The sequence below is a fragment of the Trachypithecus francoisi genome, unplaced genomic scaffold (assembly GCF_009764315.1).
Source record: "Trachypithecus francoisi isolate TF-2019V2 unplaced genomic scaffold, Tfra_2.0 Lachesis_group0, whole genome shotgun sequence".
Taxonomy (NCBI): Eukaryota; Metazoa; Chordata; class Mammalia; order Primates; family Cercopithecidae; genus Trachypithecus; species Trachypithecus francoisi.
This window is the reverse complement of record NW_022681453.1, coordinates 57,407,466-57,430,672: the sequence shown is the minus strand read 5'-3', so window position 1 is coordinate 57,430,672 and position 23,207 is coordinate 57,407,466. Positions and strand designations below refer to the sequence as shown.

At 51.1% G+C, this 23,207-nt stretch overlaps 1 protein-coding gene across 3 annotated transcripts in view; it reads left to right on the top strand.

Moving 5' to 3' along the window:
• Positions 1-23,207, top strand: part of NUP210 (nucleoporin 210) — a 102,683-nt gene that overhangs the window by 27,369 nt on the left and 52,107 nt on the right. For 2 of the 3 annotated variants that reach the window (XM_033210767.1, XM_033210769.1), the window contains exons 5-13: positions 1,968-2,118; positions 3,996-4,128; positions 11,042-11,200; positions 11,777-11,845; positions 13,424-13,530; positions 14,550-14,690; positions 15,332-15,469; positions 17,098-17,253; positions 18,932-19,130. In XM_033210767.1, coding sequence (XP_033066658.1) covers positions 1,968-2,118; positions 3,996-4,128; positions 11,042-11,200; positions 11,777-11,845; positions 13,424-13,530; positions 14,550-14,690; positions 15,332-15,469; positions 17,098-17,253; positions 18,932-19,130 — 1,253 coding nt within the window. Of the gene's footprint in view, positions 1-1,967; positions 2,119-3,995; positions 4,129-4,634; positions 5,782-11,041; positions 11,201-11,776; positions 11,846-13,423; positions 13,531-14,549; positions 14,691-15,331; positions 15,470-17,097; positions 17,254-18,931; positions 19,131-23,207 lie in introns of those variants that run through there. The other variant, XM_033210768.1, reaches the window with a different exon arrangement.

The window sequence follows — 23,207 nt, the reverse complement described above, 5'->3', positions numbered from 1 at the left end:
CTGACCTCGTGATCCGCCCGTCTCGGCCTCCCAAAGTGCTGGGATTACAGGCTTGAGCCACCGCGCCCGGCCTTGAGTCTCCTTTAACAGCAATTTTAGGCCTGTAGAAAATCTGCCATTGTAGTCCAAAAAGTGGTCTCCCTCACTCACCTGAGAGCCGGCTGCCAGCCTCATGTCCCGTCACCCTGATGATTTTCATGTGCTTTACGACCATCAGGGACATTGTCCTGCACGGCCACCATGCAGTCATGGCATTAGGAAAGGAACACTGATGCTGACCATCTTCAGACCTCACTCGAGTTTGGTCATTTGTCCCAGCTTTATCCTTTTCAGCAAAAAGAGATCCCAGCCCCAAGTCAACTGCCGCATGTGTTCGGTTTCTCTTAGTCTCTGTCAGCCTGGGACTGTCTCCTGGGCTTTGACTTTGGACACCGCAACACTTGTGAAGAGGACAGTCTAGTTATCTGTAGAGTGGCCCTTGTTTTGGGTTTGTCTGCTGTTCCCTCACGGCCAGGGTCCAAATGTTGTGTCTTTGGCAGGAATATTTCAGAAGTGAGACTCTGTTCTTCTACTTGCCTCTGTGCTTTCTCACCCCTTTGTAATTATAAGTCCTTTGTCGGGGAGTTTACTGTCTGGTCTTTCATTACGCCATTAAAGTCCTGCTCTGGACCATAGGGGATGTTGGGGTTGTGGTTCTTCCATCACAACCTTGTCCAGGCCTCGGCTCACAGCAACTCCAGGCAGACGTCCTCATGTCCTGATGTTTTTGCGAGCCAAGTTACCCTTGTGGAGACAGGGCCTTCTGGACCAGCTCTGTGGTTTCTGGTGTTTTATAAAACCATGACCCTGGGCCAGAGAGTCAGAGACCTGGGACCTGGATTCCAGTCCTGGCTTTGTCGCTTCCTGCCTGTGGCCTTAGCCAGGGAACATTACCCACCTGAGCCTCAGCCTCCTGCCCTGGGAAACAGAGCTGGAGGGGATCCCGTACCTGCCTCTGAGGGCCACTGTGCAGCTTAGCGGGTTGATCCGCTCAGGGCCCCTCTCTGGGTCTGGCACATGCTGGATGTTGAAGGGATGCTGATTCCCTGTTCCCTTCTGACAACACCCCATTCCCCGCCACGTCAGGCCCTTTGAGCTTCCAGGCAGCTAGCTCTGCACCTGAGCCAAATGCTAACAGAAATCCCAGACGCCATGGGGGGTTGGAGCTGGATTGTCCTGGATTTGCAATTTGACATGTGACACCTGAAGTAATCGGGTGAGGAAATAAATCACAATGCAGCCCAGCATCGGCAGATTGCTCTTGTGCAGGGAAACAGTGGGCTCGTTTGTAAATGCAGGCTGAAGTGGGAGGCTGCATGGGAAGGATCCCTGAAGTCAGCCTGCCCAGCAGCCCACACTCCAGGCTATACCACGTCCCCGACATCTCCCCAAGACGAGATCCAGGGAGAGTGAGATGTGGTGCTGTCCGGTCCCCAGGGCTAGGGGACCAGTCATGGAGAATCGTTCCCCAGAGCTGGGCGCTAGGCCGGGGAGGGGGGACAGGAGCAGGCAGCCTCGGGGAGGTGAGGCGCTGCTGGCCCCGCTGTGACTGGGCTGTGCTCTTGGGCCTGGTGCCTCATCTCCCAGGCCTTGCTGCTCCCATGTGGACTCAGCAGCTGGTCTTGCATGTCAGTATTTATATCACGTGTACATGAGGATAAAATGCAGATTCCCAGGCATCTTGCATCTTGGAGACAAAGCTTGGGCCAAGGGCCAAGAATCTGCATTTTTCACAAGGACTTTGGCATTTCTGATGTAGGAAGTTGCAGGGTCGTGTCTCTAGGCAGCCCCAACCCTGACTAGGGCAACACCCCTTATTTCAGCGTCAGCCCCAGTGAGAGGTGCTCATAGAGAATGCTGTGGTAGATTCTGACGAATCTTGTGTTGGGGTTTGATCAACGAACTTTGACAAAGTGCTCCTTTTCCAGAATCCTCACTTTCTTGGAGTCTACATACATCCCTCCTTCTTACATCTCAGAGATGGAGAAGGCTGCCAAGCAAGGGGACACCATCCTGGTGTCTGGGATGAAGACCGGGAGCTCCAAGCTCAAGGCTCGCATCCAGGAGGCTGTCTACAAGGTGGGCCCGGGGTGCTGGGGGACAGTGGGCTTCCTGGGGTGGAATCAGGCTGACGGCACCTGCTCACCCCCATAGACACATTGAATTGTGGAAGTGAGATGCTGTCCCATGATTTCAGGATGTGGGTTCATATTTTTATGTGTTTGGTTTGGTTTCTTTTGAGCCTCAGCTTACAAAGAAAGGTGGTTGAGGCCCCAGAAAGCATCTCTAGGGGTGCATAGCATTTGCTCATTCTCAGTTTGTAGGCAGGTCCAAGAGCAGGAGGTTCCCAGTAACTTGCCTATTTCCAGTTGGCACCCCCACCGTGCTGGTATAAGGATGCTCCCAAGCACTTGGGGCTTTGACAAAGCCCAGGGCTCCTGGTGTCTTCTATGCCATCTCTCCTTATGCCCCCATTGGAGCCCTGAGACTGGTGGCCCAGGGATCCCGTGTGTAGATCTCCTCAACCCCCTGCCCCAGCCGATCCCATGTTTTCCTGGCCTCACCAGCATCCCATTCTTGGGATAATGGGGTATGCCAGAGGAAAGGAGAATGAAGAGTGGGTCTATCCAACGTCCTGGTTCCTTCCCTGTCCCTGTGGACTAATGTCCACCCAACCGGTGCCTCGTTTTGAGCTGCAACCCTGAGATATTTTTGTTTGCCTAGTGTCTGGAGCACAGGCAGGAACATGTGGTACTTGGCCTGCCATTTAATTTTGTAGAGTGGCAGAGAGAGAAATCCTCTTCTGATTCACTCTCTGTAGTGGGTTTGCTGCATCTGGGAGTCCTGGAAGGTTTTGGAAACATGGGGACATGCCCTGTTGCAGGGGCTAATCCCGCAGGACTCTGCAGGTAGTACTTGGAGACAGTTAGCTCCTGTGTAGGGCCCAGGCTGGGATGGGGTACAGCGCCACTGCTAAGCTGGAAAGGCAGATTTGCTGTCCTGCCCTCAGACATTCAGTGGCCCTCCTTGCCTGCATTCTGCCACAGAACCCTGCCCATGGTGGTGCCCAATATACTTGTCTCTTTTGAATGCACTGAAGATATTAACTAGTTGTTAAGTGAGGAAACCTGTCAGTTGTGACAGCAGGCTTAAAGGAGAATCCAAAGAATAGCCACAGGACACCAGGCATGCTGAACTGAACTCAGAAAAGTGCAGAATGCCCACACCCACAGGAGGGCAGTCAGCTGCGCCTCCACCAGAGGAAATGTTTTGGTGTTTCTGTGGACAAGAATTGTTTGCTTTGTTGTCGCTTTTCTACAATGTACAGTGCCATCAAACAGGCCAAAGACAATGAAAGGTGCAGTCCTCTGGAGAATCCAGTACCTAAGGGTGCACTAGACAGGGCACCTAGTGATCTTTCTCCCATTGCGAAGTTGCTCACAGGTTTTCCTGAGGAGGCAGGAGGTCACAGGTTGGGGGTGAGAGGTGGGCAGGGGAAGGGGCCAAGGAATAGCAGCCAAGGGCTCATCACAGCACATGCCTCTCCTGCTTTTTACGTTGGCCTAGGGCTTCTCAAGTTCCCTGGACCGTGGGCTTTTGTGCGGAGAGAACTTGAGCTCCTGATGGCCATACGGTCCCTAAAGTTCATGCTGGCTTTCCTCTTTTACTCCCATTTAATCATTGTTTCACATAGAGATAAGCCATGCACAATGGGCAGCCAGTGCGAGGGCTCAGTCTGGGTAATGCCCTTTGTCTGGGTGCCTGCTGTACTTATGGAGCTCTCCCGGGACCTCTGGGGTCTGAAAGTGAGGATTTGGCAATGGTATCTTGTTTCTTTCCTCCTAACTTCCCTATTCCCATGTTTAAAACATCTCTTTCTCTTGCTCACACCACCATTCCTCCATTCCCTATCTGCACCTCACTTTGTCTACCTTCTACCTTTTCTTTATGCCAAGAACGTACGCCCTGCAGAAGTCAGGCTGCTGATTTTGGAGAACATCCTTCTGAACCCGGCCTATGACATCTACCTGATGGTGGGAACCTCCATTCAATACAAGGTGCAGAAGATCAGGCAAGGGAAAATTACAGGTGTGTCATTGGCTCTGCCATTGTGACAGATGCTTCCTTCCTCCTTTTTTTATTGTGGTTACATACATGTAACAAAATTTACCATATTAACCACTTTTAAGTGCTCTGTCAGGTAACATTAAGTACATTCACAGTGTTTTGCAGCCATCACCACCATCAGTCCACAGAACTCGTTCATCTTCCCAAACTGAAGCTCTATGTTGTTAAACACTAACTCCCCTTCACCCTCTCCCAGCCCTTGGCACCCACCATTCTATTTCCTGTCTCCGTGAATGTAACTACTCTGGGTACTTCATGTACGTGGAATCATGTAGTATTTGTTTTTTTGTGACTGGCTTATATCACCTTTTTCTTAGCCTGATGTCTTCAAGGTTCATCCATGTTGTAGCAAGGACTGGAATTCCCTTCCCTTTTAAGGCTGAATAGTGCTCCATTGTGTGGATGGATAGACCACATTCTGTTTACCTATTCATCCATCAACAGACACTTGGGTTGCTTCTACTTTTTGGCCATTGTGAGTAATGCTGCTGTGAATATAGTGAGCAAATATCTGAATTCCTGCTTTCAAATTCTTTGGGGTATATGCCCCTTCAGTGGCAGCAAGTCCAGAGCTGTGGGCTTTGTGTTTAGCTGGGCTTTGTCCCTGGTCTGCAACTGACATCTGAACAAACTTGGGCAAACCACTGCCCTTCTCTAGGGCTGTTTCTCATTGGAGCCTTTGAGGCCTTTCTGCCTAGGCTGTGAAGACAAAATGAATCAATAGGAGTGTAGTTGTACTGTGTACTTGTGTTTAGATAGTGAGGGTTCTTAATGGAGTGCCAGTCCTCCTAAGGATCATTATCATTTTGTTCAAAGCTGTGTATGTTTAACATCCAGAGCATAGGACGTGAAGAGTCCTGGACACAAGAGCTCAGGGCCAGTTCATCCGAGGGCCTTGGGCAGGTGACTTCACCAGGTTGGTAAGTCAGTTCCACCCGTGATACAGGATGTCATTTAAGAGGCAGGCAGATACACACTTCAGCATAAGAGCAACTTGAGCAGTGTCCCCAGATGATGGGAGGTGCTGCATTGTTTAAAGTCCTGCTCAGCTGAGAGCAGTCATCTGGTTGGTCATTCCTGTGGCAGAACGCTTGGTCTCTCAGGAGGACAAAGAAACTGAAGACAGGTGCTCCTGCCTTTGGACCAGGTTCTTTCTGGCAAGGGGGTGTTAGTTGAAGGGAAGCAAACTCATGTTTCTTGATTCTAAGCAAGCAGCATCTGCCCTTCGGCAGGATGTCAAGTCAACGGGGGAGGATGGCCTGCAGTAGGATTTGTAGGAAGCCAAGCATGGGTGTCCTGGTCAGAGCCCGATGTTTACCTGACTTCAGGGAAGCAGATTCTAGGACAAGGACAGTCTAAGATGTGGCTTTCTGAGACTCTGAAAGGGGAAGAGGCTCCAACGTAGAGTTCTGGGGACAGCAGCCTAAGGAAGAATGCAAAGGGGAAGCGTGTTGAAAGGCCAGAGGGCACAAACGGGAGGTCTCCAAAATATAAACTTATCCATGAACCCTGATCAAGAAATGGCACTGCGGCCTGGAGGGAGACGCTTGGAGAGCCTGGTCACTATCGATAGCACCTAACCATGACTGAGCATTTCCTCGGTGTTGGGCAGTTGTAAGTGCTTTTCTTTTTAAAATTACTTTATTTTGTTTCTTTAGAGACTTGGTCTTGCTATATTGCCCAGTCTGATCTCAAACTCCTGGCCTCAAGCCATCCTCCTGCCTTAGTTCTTCTGAGTAGCTGGGACTACAGGTGTATACCTGGATATAACCCAACAGCTCTGTGAGGTAGATTTCATTAATACCCTGTTTCATACATGAGGAAACTGAGGCATAGAAGACCTGAAGCTCACAAAACTGTTGGGCTCCTTGGCCTTAATCACCCCTGTAAGATCGATTGGAATTTTCCTCTGCCCTGTCTCCCCAAAGGAAACCCAGAAAAAAGCTAATTATAACAACAGGGCCGGCCGGGCATGGTGGTTCATGCCTGTAATCCCAGCACTTTGGGAGGCTGAGGCGGGTGGATCACGAGGTCAGGAGTTCGAGACCAGCCTGACCAACATGGTGAAACCTCGCCTCTATTAAAAATACAAAAATCGGCCAGGCGCAGTGGCTCAAGCCTGTAATCCCAGCACTTTGGGAGGCCGAGATGGGCGGATCACGAGGTCAGGAGTTCGAGACCATCCTGGCTAACACGGTGAAACCCCATCTCTACTAAAAATACAAAAAAAAACTAGCCGGGCTAGGTGGCGGGCGCCTGTAGTCCCAGCTACTCGGGAGGCTGAGGCAGGAGAATGGTGGGAACCCGGGAGGCGGAGCTTGCAGTGAGCTGAGATCTGGCCACTGCACTCCAGCCTGGGCGACAGAGCGAGACTGCGTCTCAAAAAAAAAAAAAAAAAAATACAAAAATCGACCAGGTGTGGTGGCACATGCCTGTAATCCCAGTTACTCAGGAGGCTGAGGCAGGAGAATCGCTTGAACCTGGGAGATGGAGTTTGCGGTGAGCCGAGATCATGCCATTGCACTCCAGCCTGGGTGACAGAGCGAGACTGTCTCAAAACAAACAAACAAACAAAAAACAGAGCCTTACAGTCTCCCAGGGCAGCAGCGAGGTGGTCCATTTGCATGGGACTCATGGGGCATGAAACTGCCCCAGCTGGGCAAGCAGAGCCCGTGTAGTTAAGAAGGGATGGGCTGGCTTTAGAAAGAGCTCGCTCAGCCAGGCGCAGTGGCTCACACCTGTAATCCCAGCACTTTGGGAGGCTGAGGTGGGTGGATCATGAGGTCAGGAGATCGAGATCATCCTGGCTAACACGGTGAAACCTAAAAATACAGAAAAAATACTAAAAATACAGAAAAAATGAGCTGGGTGTGGTGGCACACACATGTAGTCCCAGCTACTCAGAAGGCTGAGGCAGGAGAATTGCTTGAACCTGGGAGGCAGAGGAGGTTGCGATAGCTGAGACCGCACCATCGCACTCCAGCCTGGGTGACAGAGTGAGACTCTATCTCAAAAAAAAAAAAAAGAAAAGAAAAGAAAGAGCTCACTCTAAATTAGCTCGGGTATCACAGCCCAGAGGAACTGTACCTCCCAAGATACCTAGAAAAATTATGGGCTTGGTCACTGACTTTCCTGCCACAGACAACAAGGAATTGGAGCACACGAAAGATGCCCTGGGACAGGAAAGGAAGGAGGCAGAGCCCACCTCTCTTTCATCAGTGGGGTCATGAGATGTGAGAGTCCTCCAAAAATACACACTCCTGTGTGATTGATGGCACTGGATGCTACTGCAGTGGATTCCAGATGGGTGTTTTGGCAAAACCGAGAGCAAAACTTCACTGTGAACAAGACACACCAACGGAAACTCCTAAGTCTTTTAGATGAATCGATTTTGGGGTTTTTTTGAGAGGGTCTTGCTTTGTCACCCATGTTGGAGTGCAGTATCATGATCATGGCTCACTGCAGCTTTGACCTCCCAGGCTCAAGTGATCCTCTCACCTCAGACCCCTGAGTAGCTGGGACTGCAGGCACACACCACCATGCCTGGCTAATTTTTTTTTTTTTTTTTAAATAGAGATAGGGTCTCTCTATGTTGCCTAGGCTGGTCTCAGGCTCCTGGGCTCAAGTTATCCCTCCTACCTCAGCTTCCCAAAGTGCTGGGATAATAGGCGTGAATTGCCATGCTCAGTCTAGCTGGATTGTTTTTTCTTTGAGGTGTAATTCACATGACTATATTGGTTTTTGTAGGTTTGCTAGACAGAAAAGTCAGGGAATGGTGTCTTCATAGGGGACCTGAATTTCAGCAAATCCCTGTCTTGCCCGGCATCCTGTGGAGGCCTCAGAGCATTCTGGGTTGGATGACAGTTACATGGGCTTATTAACATGGGATAATTATAACTGCAGATTAACTCTTTATATTTTCTTTTCTTTTGGGTTTCCTTCCTTACAGTAATTTTTTCTTCTTTGGTATTTTTATTTCCTTTATGCCTGCTTCTCTTCTTTTATCTGGCTGCTCCCTTTCTTGCAAATACATTTCCTAAGCATCTGCTCTGTGCCAGCCCTTTGCTGAGTGCTGGGTGCACAGTGGTCAGCAGGGCTGCCTGCTTCCTGCCCTCCTGGAGCTCACAGCCTAGGGGAGGCAGAGCACAGTCAGTCACATCATGTCTGCAAGTGAGACCTGTGAGTGGAGGAGACAGGCTCCTGGGGCTTATAGCCTGGCATCTGTGTTGCTTATATGGTGGGCTTCCAGTGGGGACTGTGGTCTCCATCTCCAGTCCTTAGTCCTAAGTCCTGTTGGTGTTTGGATTGGTTGCAGACATGACTGCCACTGTGATCGAGCTGTTAAATGTAATAGAAATGGGAAGGATGTGCTGGCTGATGTAATCAGTATCCAAAGAGAACTTGAGTGGATAGAATGGTGGAAATTACTGAAATAAAATGTACTAGGTTTGCAAAACCAATAGCATGCACATGTGTTGGGCTGAGTATCAAAGACTCAGTTGTAGAAGGGACTTTGAATCTGGCAGGCACTTAACTGTGGCCGCTCAGAACTAATGTATCTGGGGCTGCATGAGCAGGGACTAGGGTCAGAGGCAGGGAGTGAGCTCTCCTTCATCCCTGACTCAGACCCAGCTCCTCAGGAGCTCCGTAGTCATCCCTGGAGCTCATGTGGAGTGCAAGGTCCGGGAGTGGGGGCACTGACAAAAACACATCTGGGGGAGTCAGCCAGGGTGAGCAGGAGACAGACATCATGTCTTTTAGAAGAATGTGGGCCTCTTGACCTATAGAAGGGCAGCTGTTCACCCCTGCAGATGATAGCAGGGCTGATCTGGGGCCTCAGGAGCAGGCTTTCTGTTGTTGGCCCAATAATTCAAAGACAGGAACTGGGCAGTGCCGTTAACATCTGCAAAGACTTCCACATTCAGCGTCTCTTGTAAGGAGTGAGTTCCAGGATACAGGGAGTATCTAAGGCCAGGTATGGTGGCATGCATTGGTAGTCCCAACTACTTAGGAGGCTGAGGCAGGAGGATCACTTGAGCCCAGGAGTTCCAGGCTGCAGTGAGCTGTGAGTGCACACACCTATGAAAGCCACTGCAGTCCAGCCAGGGCAGCATAGTAAGAACCTATCTCAAAAACAAAAAAAACAAAAAAAAGAAAGAAAGAAAGAAAAGAAAAGGAGGTATCTAAGGAGTCTGTCACAAAAACCTCCTTATTTTCAGTCTTAGGATTTGCAAGGAGAGTGACATCTGTGCTATGTAAGTCCCCTTCAGTGTAAGCATTTTCATTTCCCAAAAGGGCCTTACTCATTTAGAAAACTTTAAAGTAAACAAGGGAGGAAGCTAGTGCTTCATTAATCAGTGTGAAGCAATGTTGCTTCATTGAACAACTGTGTTATTTTATTCTGACATTTATCTTTGATGCCCTGCTGCATATTCTGAACACTAGACACATAATCTGCAAGAATCACTTGATTAGAGATGAGGATGTGAGCTGTGCATTCCCTGTGGGATTCTCAATTCTAGCCTGCATCAGAATCACCTACAGGGCTTGTGAAAACAGAGCTTGCTAGAGCCCAGCCCACCCCTGGAATTTGATTCAGCAGGTCTGGATGGGGCCCATCGTTTGCAGTTCTAGGTGATGTTGATGGTTCAGGGACTACACTTTGAGGACCCAATGTTGTAGTGAAAATTATTTGATACTTATTAGGTCACATGAAAAATAACTCAGGATAAGGGCTAGGCAAGTTGCCTCTCTTTTAGAATTCTCATCAGAATCTCTGGAGATTCTGAAACATGCTTTAGCTGAAATTCCTCTGGGAGCCCCTGACCTGGCACCCTCTATGGGGTAATGAAGCCCTGAGCTGGCCTGAGAGGAGGGCCAAGCAGGGATGTTGTCTGCTGTTCCCTGTGTCCTCTTCTGTTGCTGGAGGGCTAGGACGTTCCACCTGTGGGGACAGTGAATGGGTGACTGGTTAGGAAGCTCCACAGACTTAGGAGAGTGAGTGTGAAAGTGGTCAGGCTCTCTGGATCAGAATGCCAGCTCTGTTTTCCACTAGCTGCGTGATGGTGAGCAGGCTGCTCATCTTGATGTCCTCAGTCCCCTATCCCCAAAATGTGGCTCTCAGTAGTGTGTGTTCCCAGGGCTATTGAGGGGTATGAGGGAATGTGATCACGAGACACCTCATTGTTCTGAGGCATCTTGATCCCTACTCAGCAGTCACCATTGCTATCAAAAGTGCTTGTGGTCTTTGCCCACAGGGCAAGGAAGATGGACATCGATGTTGCTCACTTTATAGAACTGTTATTTCTCAGGGAAACTCTTTTCCATCTTAGCTCATGTTGGGCAAGTTCTTTTTCTGCCAAGTGGGTGTGAAGGGCAGGGGAACACTGAAGCTGGTGAGGATGGCAGCAAGGTTCATTGTTTGCAATTGTAGACCCCATGGGAGACCAGTGACCAGAGCTTTTCAGGAAACCCCTAGAGGCTGGACAGAACCAGCAAGAACCCCAGTGCCCCCAAACAGCCCCTTCTATGTAGAAGCAAAGAATTCACTTCACAATGTTCAGAAATGGCGTAATGTTAGTATTCTCTAAGCAGTTGGCAAATAGATTGTGGTTAATTTTTTTTTTTTAAACAGCTTACAGCAGTCACAGAAAAACTGATTGCCTCTGAAAATTCATGGAGTGTCAGTTTTGTGCACCAGCATGGAGAACAATATTAAAATTTAAAGCACTGAAAACAATTAAGAAAAAAAATGGGGCAGCTGTACTGATAGCAGGGTGCAGAGATTCGGGGTGGCGGTGGGAGTGTATTGGCTTCTAACATTTCTTGTCTTTGCTCTCTCTTTCCCTGTTATTTTTTGTTTCTTGATGGCCAGAACTCTCCATGCCTTCCGATCAATATGAGTTGCAGCTTCAGAACAGCATCCCAGGCCCCGAAGGAGACCCAGCCCAGCCGGTGGCTGTCTTGGCCCAGGACACATCGATGGTCACTGCACTGCAGCTGGGACAGAGCAGCCTCGTCCTTGGCCACCGGAATATCCTTTTCTTGGGCTTGTGTGTGTGCATAGGCATGGTGGAGCTGCTGTTTGGAAGTCAAGTCGTTTTTTCCCTGAAAGCTTGGCAGGGCTAAAAATAGCCATTTCCCCTCAACAGTCTGAAAATCAGAAAGAACTGAAATAACACTGCTGAGTGGAATTGCTCACGGCTGTGGGTGACTCACCCCAGAGGCTCCCAGCAGTGGGAGGTGATGGCAGGAGCTGCGTGTCATTCCTCATCTCCGGAAACTTCTCCAACCTGCAGCCTTCTCAGAGGGGGCTTGGCGGGGGCTATTTCCATACTAGCATAATGGGGTATTGATGCTCCAGACTTGTTGATGTGTCCTGTGTCTCCAGTGTCCCTTGCAGAGATTCCCCTTTGCTAGTGTGGCAAGTGCAATGTGGTCTTTGATTCTGAAAAATGCCTTTGCTCTATGTGGCCTAAGCCAGGGGAGTTTTCATCCCCTCTTCTCTCCATGTAATGTCTTGATGATCCGAATTCTGAGCCAAGCTGAAACTGGCCGGCCAGCCGGTTTATTTGCTGTCATATGTCTTGCCCCTTAATTAAAATTTCAGGTATTCGCATGCAGGGTGCTTCTAGATTACCCAATAGCACCATCTACGTGGTCGAACCTGGATACCTGGGTGAGTGTGGGCCTCCTGGGCCCTCCTGGATGCTGCTCAGTTGTGACTATATGAGTTTAAAAAATAGAAAACCGGCAATAGCTTCACAGAAAATGCTTCCCTCTGGCCAGCTCTGCCGCTTGCTATGACTACCATTGCCTGGGGCACTCACCAGCCCTTCCCTGTTTGGTGTAGAAATAGGTAGAATGATCCAAGCCAGGCAGGCGGCAGGCTCATCAAGAAGAGAAACAGAACTGGGTAGAGTGGTGAGGGGCTTGCACCCTCCAGGTTTTCATACCACGGCTTTGCCCAGACCTGACCATTGCTATGGACATTTGGAGGTTGGGGCCCAGTGTCAGCTCAATTATAGAGGGACCCTAAGGTAACATGACAGGCAGGTACCTTAGCAGGGAGGGGAGGAACCTGATGATGATATTGAAGGTAGGCATTTTCTCAGACAGAGCTTCTTTTACGGGAAGGTGTCCTGGCAGAGGGAATTGCTTAGGCAATGGTATGGAGGTGAGAAAGTACATTGGGCATCCCAGGGGACAGCAAGAGTGCTGTGGTATCCTGTGTTGGAGGGGACTGAGAAACTGGGACGGCAGGGCTGACTCATATGGCAAGAGTGCTCAGTGACAGGCTTCAGAGTGTAGACCTGCTGAGATTAGTCCAGGGTTGGTCCTGGCAAGGTCAGCTCACCTCTGAGGGTTCAAAGCAGAGAACTATTGTGGATTCAGAGCATAGGCCTGCCAAGGGTTCAGAGCATAGGCCTGCCAAGGGTTCAGAGTGTAGACCTGCCGAGGGTTCAGAGCGTAGGCCTGCTGAGGGTTCAGAGCATAGGCCTGCTGTGTGTTGAGGACAGAGCTGCTGGATTCTGAGTGTAGACCCACTGAGGACGGGAATGAGTTTGAAAGAGCCTTGATCAGACAGAGTGGGATGAGTCTAGGGTTGGTCCTGGTCAGCTCAGGACTTAGGGCAGAAGGTGGCATCAGACCTCCGCTCCTCAGCAGCAGGTCCCTCTCTGTAGAGGAGGCCAGGGCCATAGTTGTGGGGCCCGCAGGTGGGTGGTGTGGGGCTCCCAGGTGGGTGGTGTGGGACCCGCAGGTGAGTGGTGTGGGGCTCCCAGGTGGGTGATGTGGGGCCCAAAGATGGGTGGTGTGGGACCCGCAGGCGGGTGGTGTGGGGCCCGCAGGCGGGTGGTGTGGGGCCTAAAGATGGGTGGTGTGGGGCCCGCAGGCGGGTGGTGTGGGACCCGCAGGTGGGTGGTGTGGGGCCCGCAGGTGGGTGGTGTGGGGCCCAAAGGTGGATGGTGTGGGGCCCGCAGGTGGGTGGTGTGAGGCCCACAGGTGGGTGGTGTGGGGCCCACAGGTGGGTGGTATGGGGCCCAAAGGTGGGTGGTATGGGGCCCAAAGGTGGGTGGTGTGGGACCCGCAGGTGGGTGGTGTGGGACCCGCAGGTGGGTGGTGTGGGGCCCGCAGGTGGGTGGAGTGAGGCTTCCCGTGTGGATGCTGAGGGCCCCTGTGCTGAGGGTGGTGGTCCCATCGTCCTCCACCCTGCTGCACCTGAGGCCTGAGTGCAGGCTCCCCCTGCCTGTTTCAGGGTTCACCGTTCACCCTGGTGACAGGTGGGTGCTGGAGACCGGCCGCCTGTATGAAGTCACCATCGAAGTTTTTGACAAGTTCAGTAACAGGGTCTATCTATCTGACGTGAGTGCCTGTTCAGGTCCTAGCTGGGGCATGGGGTGGGGTCGTTGCCTGGCGCAGCTGCTGAAGAACAGCCCCCAAAGCAACAGGAGCCCCCATGCAGGCTGACCGAGGAGGGGTCCTGTTTCTAGTGGTGCTCCTGCATCTGTGGGAGACACTGCTGAGGTGTCCCAGGGCATCTCCAGAGCCTGTGAGCCTGCACACTGGCCCCGCTGCGGAGCCCCTGTCAGGCTGGAGAGCAGAGGGTGCCACAGCGGCAGGGTTCCAGGAAAGAGGGTAAGGAGGAGGTCTCTGCCTGTCACTCTCCCGCCCCCTTTTCCCCAAGCTGGGGACCTCAGATAATCCATTCTCCTGCCCTGCAGAGAGTCAGGGAGCACTTCCTGGCTTTCTTCATACTGGGTCCCAGAAATACCTGGAACCCTGCATGACAGAGGCCGAGCTCAGCACGCTTTCTGGTTCTGGAAAGGGATGTCAGACAGATGGGGAAATGTGCGGGAGTCTTGGCTGCCTCTCTATCTCCTGTGAGAAATTCCAGGCTTGTCAGTGAGCACCTCCAGGCCCTTCCAGGTGGCGCTGGAGGTTTTAGAAGAAGGAGGCGAGGTTCCTCTCAGTGTCCTTGAAGAAGTCATTGCTTTGCTTGTGTTATCAAACAAGGGCTGGGATGATCACCATTTGCAGTTACCTGTAGGGGACGTGATGTCTTTTTTTTATATTTACTGGTTCCGTGTTGAGACCTCGGTAGGCTCCAAGCTGCCCCAGGTGCCACACGGGGAGATGAAACAGGAGCGCAGGTCATCGGGCCATGCAGGGAGGGCGGCCTCGGTGGGGACAAAGGCCATAGTGGTCAGAGCTCTGTTCCAGGGCCCAGCCCGCCCATCTGTTGCTAGTAGAGGCTGCTGAGCTCCAGGGGGCCCCTTGGCCTGGCCTGGCTGCTGGTTTCAGTCCTGTAGCTTCGTGCCCAAACTCTGACTTTTTGGAGTCACCCCAGAAGCACCTCTCTCCTGTCCTGCCTCGCCTTCCAGAACATCCGAATTGAAACTGTGCTTCCTGCTGAGTTCTTTGAGGTGCTCTCGTCCTCCCAGAATGGGTCGTACCATCGTGTCAGGGCACTAAAGAGGGGACAGACGGCCATTGACGCGGCCCTCACCTCTGTGGTGGACCAGGCAAGTTGGTGGCTCCCCTGCGTCGTGCCCTGGCCTATGAAGCCCCCCTCTGTAGGCAGAAATGTCAGCCCAGGAGGGCCATGAGTCCCAGGGAGTTGGGCCACCAGCGTCCCTTTGCCTGTTTGGGTTACTTGCATCCTGGGTTCTTTTTTCCCTTGTCTTTAAGAAGCCCATCGGCCTTAGGGAGCAGAACTCTGATGATTGGAAAATCGGCCTGGGTGTTCCCATTTTCCTATCCCGCACAGGAGGCCTCCTGGCCCGAAAGGGGCCACAGGCTGTAACAGGAAGAAACGCCCATGCACCGACAGTGACTCCTGCCAGAGTCAGCCTCCTCAGCTCTGGGGGCTGGGTGAACTGCTTTAGCTCTCAAGCCTCAGTTTCCCCATCTGTAAAGTGGGGGAGGGGGGACATCACGTCCATCCTGCCCTGAGGATTCGGTCAGGCAGCACTTCCAGAAAGCACTTCAGAAAGCCATCCCCGTGGAGAATGAGACGGTGGCTGAGTGTCTAGCACCTTCCTCTCCATTCTCCCAGAAATCCACCTTTGTGGCCTGATCCCCAGGAAGGGGTGGGGGTCCGGTGACTGGGAAAGATTGATGACATGGATGTCATGGTGACGTGTGGCACCCTCACCCCTTGTAGGATGGAGGGGTCCACATACTACAGGTGCCTGTGTGGAACCAGCAGGAGGTGGAAATTCACATCCCCATCACCCTGTATCCCAGCATCTTGACATTTCCATGGCAACCAAAGACGGGCGCCTATCAGTACACAATAAAGGTACGTGAGACCGCTCACCTCTGGGTGCATTCCTTTGGTGTTTTCATGGGATTGTGGCTTTTTGTCCATTCTATTACTTTTAGTATTTCTCTCTAGTGGCCATAGAGAATTTTAAATCACAGTCTTTATGATTTCTGTTGGTTCCTGAGGTTTCCATCATAGCAATACATTTTGGTAATTAAGGGAAAAAACAACAAAAAAACCAACAATGAAAAAATTGAGAATAAGGCAGGGTGCGGTGGCTAACACCTGCAGTCCCAGCACTTTCGGAGGCTGAAGTGAGAGGATCACTTAAGCCCAGGAATTTGATACCAGGCTGAGCAACACAGGGAGACCTCCATCTCTACCAAAAAAAAAAAAAAAGAGAGAGAGAGAAAAAAAAATACAATAAAGAAAACCTGGAATACAGATTTGAATTTCATTAACATTTGTTTTTCTAATTTATTTTAAAGCAATATATACACACACCCTTAGAGAAAACATTAAATTTTAAGGGATAAGTATCTCCAACTTCATCACATGGGATGTATCATTGCTTTCACCTTAATGCTTGTACCTGGTGTTAGCCAGCAGGACTCGTGTTAGACAGTCCCCAAGTCCTCGTGGTCGGTGCAGGGCACATCAGTCCTGCTGTCCCATGGAGTGGTGACAGGTGTCCTGTCTGTAGACTGGCACCAGCTGTCTGCTCAGGTGTGTCACCATCCTGGCCCCTTGGGCTCTGGGGTTGTTTCCTCTGGTCTGGGAGCAGAGGTGTGGTCACTGACCTCCCAGCAGATGATGAGGAGCGGGCAGGGGTGTGTGCTGGGAGCTTGTGTCTAGTCAGGGAGGCAGCATCCTGCAACTGGCTCGGTGACCAAGGGTTCGTCCCACACCAGCCTGAGCTCTGGGAGGTGCCACCAGGTTCTGGGGCATCTGTCATGGGCCTGTGTGTTTGTGTGCATCAGTCTCGAGGTCCCCAGAATATGAGGACAGAAACGAGACAGGACAGAAAGGGTGAGGGCAGGGGTAGCCTCCAACCAGACCCTAGCTGATGCCACATTTTTCCCTCCTGTGGGCATCGACCTTGTGTGTCAGTGAGGAAGTGGTCACAGGTGTTTTAGAGCCTGTGAGAGTGTATATGTGTTTGAGTGTATTGGTGCTAGTGTATATGTGTGAATGTATGTATGTGTGAGAAAGTTTGAGTGTGTGCATGTGACAAGCTGGCGGGAGTAGGTGAATGTATGTGAGTGTACCTTGGGTGTGAATAGTGAGTGGGTGAAAGTGAGTGTGAAGGTAAATGTAAGTGTGAGCATGTGTACAAATGAGTAGGTGTATGTGTGTGCACTGTGGGTGTGAGTGGTGAGCATGAGAGTAAATGAGTGTGAGCAGGTGAGTAGGTATACATGTGTGCACTGTGGGTGTGAGTGGTACGTGTGCATGAGTGTGTGAGTGAATGGGCAAGTAGCTGTACATGTGAGTGTGAATTGTGAGTGTGAATGGTGAGTGTGTGCGTGGGTGAGCCCATGAGTGTGAGGATAAATGTGTATGAGTGTGAGTGCCTGCATGTACACGCACGTGTCTCTGACCCTCTGGCTTCCCCAGCAGGCTGAGGGCGGGCAGCCGGTCCTGTGATGGCTTTTCCTCCGCAGGCCCATGGTGGCAGTGGGAACTTCAGCTGGTCTTCGTCAAGCTACCTGGTTGCCACAGTTACTGTCAAGGGCGTAATGACCACAGGCAGTGACACCGGGCTCAGTGTGATCCAGGCACACGATGTGCAGAACCCACTCCATTTCGGTGAGATGAAGGTGAGAGCTCAGGGCCAAGACACCCCCGGGAGGCTGGGATGGTGGTCTCCAGCCACCCCCTCTGAGCAAGCCTCGACTTCACTCAGAAACACCCCCAGCCCTGGGTCCTGTACTTAGGAGCTCAAGACCCAGCCCTTCCCTTAGGAGCTCACGGCTATGTCAGGAAGATGGACAGATGTCTCACACCAGCCAACAATGGACCCAGAGAGACCAGTGTCCACAGGGCTGGGTTTCTAGAGGGGAGATAATCTAAGAGCCATTCTAGAAAATTCCCAGGACCTGAAAGATAGGAATCTCAAATTGGAAGGTCCACCAAGCACTGGGTTGTAAACTCACAGTGAAAGGGCACCACCAGGCTCTGAGAGACCAGGCCAGACTCCTCTCCCTTCACTCACTTTTAGGTACAAAGGCAGGTGTTCCCTGCACAGGTCCCCACACCTGGCTTTTGGCCCTGAGTGGCATGGGACCATCTCACTTCACAATGGTGGCAGGTGGCGGTGGTCATAGCTGAGCCTCTGCCAGCCCCACCTGTGGCCCCTGACACCAGGCCATACTTGCCTGGTGTTCTGACTTCAGGCCCTTTATTCCTTCATTTGGGGCAGGAAAGGACACCCCATGGAGTCCAGCTGCAGCCTGCTCTTACAATATCGGGGACAGGGATGGATAGGCTGGCCAGTCTTCCACTTGAGACCCAGAGCCGCCTCTGTCTAAAGTGAGGCCTGATTCTCATGGAGAGGGGACTCCACACAGGCCCTTGAGATGAAGCATGAAGTCCAACGTTGGGATAAACTGGAACCTCGTCCCCTCACCCCAGTTTCCCCTTGTGTCACTGTTTGCCCAGCAGCCCAGCCAGATCCTGAGGACAGTTCCTCAGGAGGCAGCATGCGTCCTGGGTAGAACCTGGCTTCCGGGGCCAGCCGGCGGGGCTTGCGCTCAGACCCAGCACGCTGTAAAGGAGCCGGCCCTTTCCCTTCAGGCCAGTGCTTCACCAGGTGAGGGGGGTTGAGGAGAGCCCCTCCTTAACCAGGAGGTGGGACTCCAGTTTTATACAATCATGGCTGTGCTTACCTCTTTCCTGGCTCCAGCCGCTCTACTGGTCCATCCGATGAGCCATTCAGAACACATCCCACATCTCACTGGTCCTGACCCGCCTGCCCTGGCTCAAGCTGCCGCATCTCTCTCTGGGGCTTTCCAATAGCCTCCTCACCACACTGCTCACCTGGCTGCTGATCGGTACACAGAAGCCAGGGTGGTGGGAACCTCTGAGGTCCCCCAGCTCAGCCACAGTAAACACGGATTCCTCACCGTGACTGCCAGCCCCATCTCTTTCCACTGCCCCTGCACAGTGCACTTCAGCACACTGGCCTCCATGTTCCTCCAAGGTGCTGGCCTGGTAGGTGCTGCAGGGCTTTTGCACGCACCATCCTTTCACCCGGAGTGTTCTTCCCCCAGGCTTTGCCTGTCTGCCTGTGCTGTGGCTCTCAGGTCTGAGCTTCTAGGCCACTCCTTGGAGAGGCCTCCCCTGCTCTCTGTCTCTGAATCACCCCACTGACTGCGACAGGCTTCTTACAGATGTATCCTCAGTGCTCAACACACAGCAGCTCTTAGGAAATCTGAGCAACAGGCCCTGCCTCTCCTATGGAGGCGACTGAGCCCAGGCCATGCCCCTGTCTTCCAGGTGTGTGTGATCGAGCCCCACAGCATGGAGTTTGCCCCGTGCCAGGTAGAGGCACGTGTGGGCCAGGCCCTGGAGCTGCCCCTGAGGATCAATGGCCTCATGCCCGGCGGGGCCAGCGAGGTGGTCACCTTGAGCGACTGCTCCCACTTTGACTTGGCTGTCGAGGTGGAGAACCAGGGTGTATTCCAGCCACTCCCAGGTAAACCAGCGCTGCTGAGTAGGTGCCAGATACTGGGATTGGTTCCAGATTGCCTGGGTTCTCAGCATAAACCGCCAGATTCCCAAAGAGAGGGCTTGAGGCAGCAGAGGGGCTGCAGCATAAGGAATGGCAGTTGTCTCCTGATCCACCATCAGTTCCTGTCTGACCTGGATCTTGCCCACCGTGTGACTTTGGCAAATCAGTGGCCTCACTCAGCTTCAGTTTTCACATCTCTAAGCTGTGTGTCATCTACATAGAATCACATCAAAGTGCCTATTTTAGTCCCTGGAATGCAGTTGGTATTCAGAATGTGTTGTCGATAGGGGTTTGGTTAGTTGTAGAGTTCTCTCACCTGTGACAGGCCAGGCCCACCCATCTGTTCTCTGCCTCATCTGCTGTGGGATTTTGGTGGTGACATGGGTGGAGTCTGACTGTGATAGTTTATCAAGTGTTAACCCTGCCAGGACAGGACAGGCACTTTGCATGCCTAATCTCATTAGGACTTTACAACCACCCTAAGAGAAGGATCTATTGTTGGCCCATGTGACAGATGAAGAAACTGAGGGTGTGTAGCTGTAGCTGCCCAATGTCACACATGGCCTGGGACAGGGATGGGGTACAGATCTGGGTGTGGCTGACTCTTACCCTGGGGCTTTACTCACCTGTGAAATGGGCCCTAAAGATAAGGGAAGGAAGGGCTCCCTCTCTGATTTGCAGAAGAAGACCAAAGGATGAGGAACTATTGAATAGGAGTAAGATTTGGGCAGAGCATTGGAAGTTAACAGGGACACCATTTGGTGGGCAGGGGCGCCTGTACCAGGGCCCGGAGGTAGGCAGTCCATGGTGCCTGTGCATGTGGAGGACTGGGAACAGAGGACCTGTTGAATCACAGAGTGCTTTGGAGGGCTTGGACCTAGTGTCCAGGTAGTGGGGGGAGCCACTGAAGGTTTTTGAACAGAAGAGCGATGTGATCCTGGCAGTGTTTAGGAAGCTTTATTGGCAGAGGGTTTGTAGGATTGCGTGTGGTGCCAAGTGGCTGTGCATGCAACTGTAGCTGTAATTACGTGCAGAGCTTTTGCAGTTTGAAACTGCACAGAAGGAGGCTGGGCCAGTATCTCTGAAAAATCTGTGAGCAAACTGCGTCCAGGTGAAACTAAGCTCATGAAGTCTACAGTGTCATTGTCAGGTAATCATTTAGGTTGGAGGAAAAGCCTTGCGCATGGGAGAGGCCCGCTGACAGCAGGACATGAACCACTCCCCTGCACTGCCTGCCACAACCGTCCTGGAGGGAGTCTGCAGGGTGCTGCTCAGGCAGGGGTCAGGTCCCAGGGAGGAAAGTTCACGGCTTGGAGTTCCACAGGCTTGGGTCTGAGCCACTCCACTCCCTTGCTATCTCTGACACCGGTATGCTGCCCAGCCAGCCTCTCTGAGCCTTGGGTTCTTCAACTATAAAATGGGATGACAGCTCTTGCTTATTGTGATGGTTACAAGTGACTATCCCTCAGCACAATGCAGGGCGTTTCTCCAGGAGTTTGACTTGTGAAAACAGCAGTCAAGATGGGAATCCTGTGGTGTCAAATTTCTCTTAGGAAGTGCCTTGCACTGGCCCCTGGCCTGGGGCATGGTGTGCATGGTAACGTGTAGGGAAGTGTGTAGGGCCCAAGCTGTATGGAAATATGTATCTTAGAAACCTGGGCTCTGTCGGGACAGAGATGCTCACCCCACAGAAACCCATGGGGCTCAAGAGCAGGTCGGATCAGCAGGTTGACCTGTCCCTATAGTACCCACCCTGGAGCTTACTCAGCTGAAGAAACAAATTTGGTCCCATGTTAGGTAAACTCCCTCTGCCACCTCCCAGGCTCAGAACACAGGTAGCCAGACTCTGATCATGGCTCTGAGGAAGAGCCCTGGTAGCCCTGGCCCAGGCTGACCTCCCTTCTGTGGCTCCCTCTGCTTACTGTAGTTGGACTTGGCAGTCCCATTTCTGCCTTGCCCTCTTGGGTGGTATCTTCTTGAAAGCCCCTGGGCTGTGGGCACTACTGTGACTCTCTCAACATGTCTTTGTGCTGGTATAGACAGACTTACAGAATAGAATACTGAGCCCAGATGAAAACCTGCTCATACATGGTGAAATGATTTTTGGCAAGGGTGCCAAGACTGTCCAATGGGGAAAGGACAGTCTGTTTACCAAATGGTGCTGGGACAACCAGGTATCCACATGCATAAGTATGAAGTTAGACCCTTCCATAACTCCAAACACAAAAATTAAGTCACAGTGGATCAAAGACCTAATACAAAATTGAAAACTGTAAAACTTCTAAAAGAAAACCAGAGGAAAGCTTCAGGACATTGGAATTGGCATTGATTTTTTGGCTGTAACACCAGATGCACAGGCTACAAATTAAAAATAGACAAACTGGACTACAATGAAATAAAACAGTTCTGTATATCAAAGGACACAACAGAGTACAAAGGCAACCTACAGAATGGGAGAAAACATCTGCAAATTGTGTAAGGGGTTCATATCTAGGATATGTAAAGAACTCCTACATGTCAGCAGCAATAGCACCAATAACCCAATCAAACAGTAGGCCGAGGACTTGAATAGATATTTGTCCAAAGCTGATACACAGACAATAAGCACATGGGAAGATGCTCAACATCACTCATCATCAGAATGGTGCGAATCAAACCCACAATGAAAAGTACTACCCTCAGGATGGCTGCGATCAAAACAACAGAAAACAGCAAATGTTGACAAGGATGTGAAGACACTGGAACTCTTATGCACTGCTGGTGGGTATGTGAAAGGTGCTGGGGCTGTGGAAAGCAGTATGGTGGTTCTTCAAGAAAGTAAACATGGAGTTACCATATGATCCAGCAGGCAATCCCACATCTGGGTGTACATCCAAAGGTGTTGAAAGCACGATCCCCAAGAGGTATTTGTGCACCCATGTTCATGGCAGTGTTATTCACAATAGCCAAAAGTGGAAGCAAACCAGGTGTCCACCATTGGAAGAATGGATGAACACAATGAGGTCTATCCATACAGTGGAATATTATTCAGCCTTAAGAAGGAAGGAAATTCCGACCCATGCTACAACATGGAAGAACCTTGAAGACATCATGCTTAGTGAAGTAAGCCAGTCACAAAAGGACAAATACTTTATGATCCCACTTATATGAGATACCTAGAGTAACCAAATTCATGAAGACAGGAAGTATAATGGTAGTGGTCAGGGACTGGAGTGAGGAGAATTGGGAAGTTACTGTATATTGGGTGCAGAGTTTCAGTTTTGTAAATTGAAGAGTTGTGTGGATGGATAGTAGTGACATTCACAGGCTACATAAATGTGCTTAATGCCACTGAACTATACACACAAAAGGTGTTATGGTGGGAAATTTTATCTTACCTGTGTTTTATCAGAATTTTTTTAAAACAGTTTTTTTTAAAGATACAATTTTAGACTGCTCACAGTGGCCCATGCCCGTAATCCCAGCATTTTGGGAGTCCGAGATGGGAGGATTGCTTGAGCCCAGGAGTTTGAGACCAGCCTGGGCAACATAATGGGACCCTGCTTCTACAAAAAAATGAAAAAATTATCGTGGTGTGGTGGCTCACTCCTGTAGTCCCAGTTAATCAGGAGGCTGAGGTAGGAGACTCACTTGAGCCTAGGAGGTGGAGGTTGCAGTGAGCCAAGATTGTGCCAGTGCACTCCAGCCTGGGTGACAGAGCAAGACCCTGTCTCAAAAATAAAATAAAAAATTTAAAACTTAATTTAATAATGGCAGGGATGTAGGGCAGCCGTTGGCAGCAGTATAAAGTGACACAACCACTTTGGGAAGATATTTGACAACAGCAACCAACAATGACTACAGCTAGACAAATGCACACCCTGCAGCCTAGCACTTCCTCTCTCAGGGATGCACCCAACAGAAATGCCCAGGTGTGTCCCCCAAGAGGAAGGCGCCTAGATGTTTACAGCAATACCACGTAGCACAGTCGCAAACTGGAAGAAACCCAGATGCGCACCATAGCATGGGTCAGTCCATTGCTCTATTCATACAACAAAATCA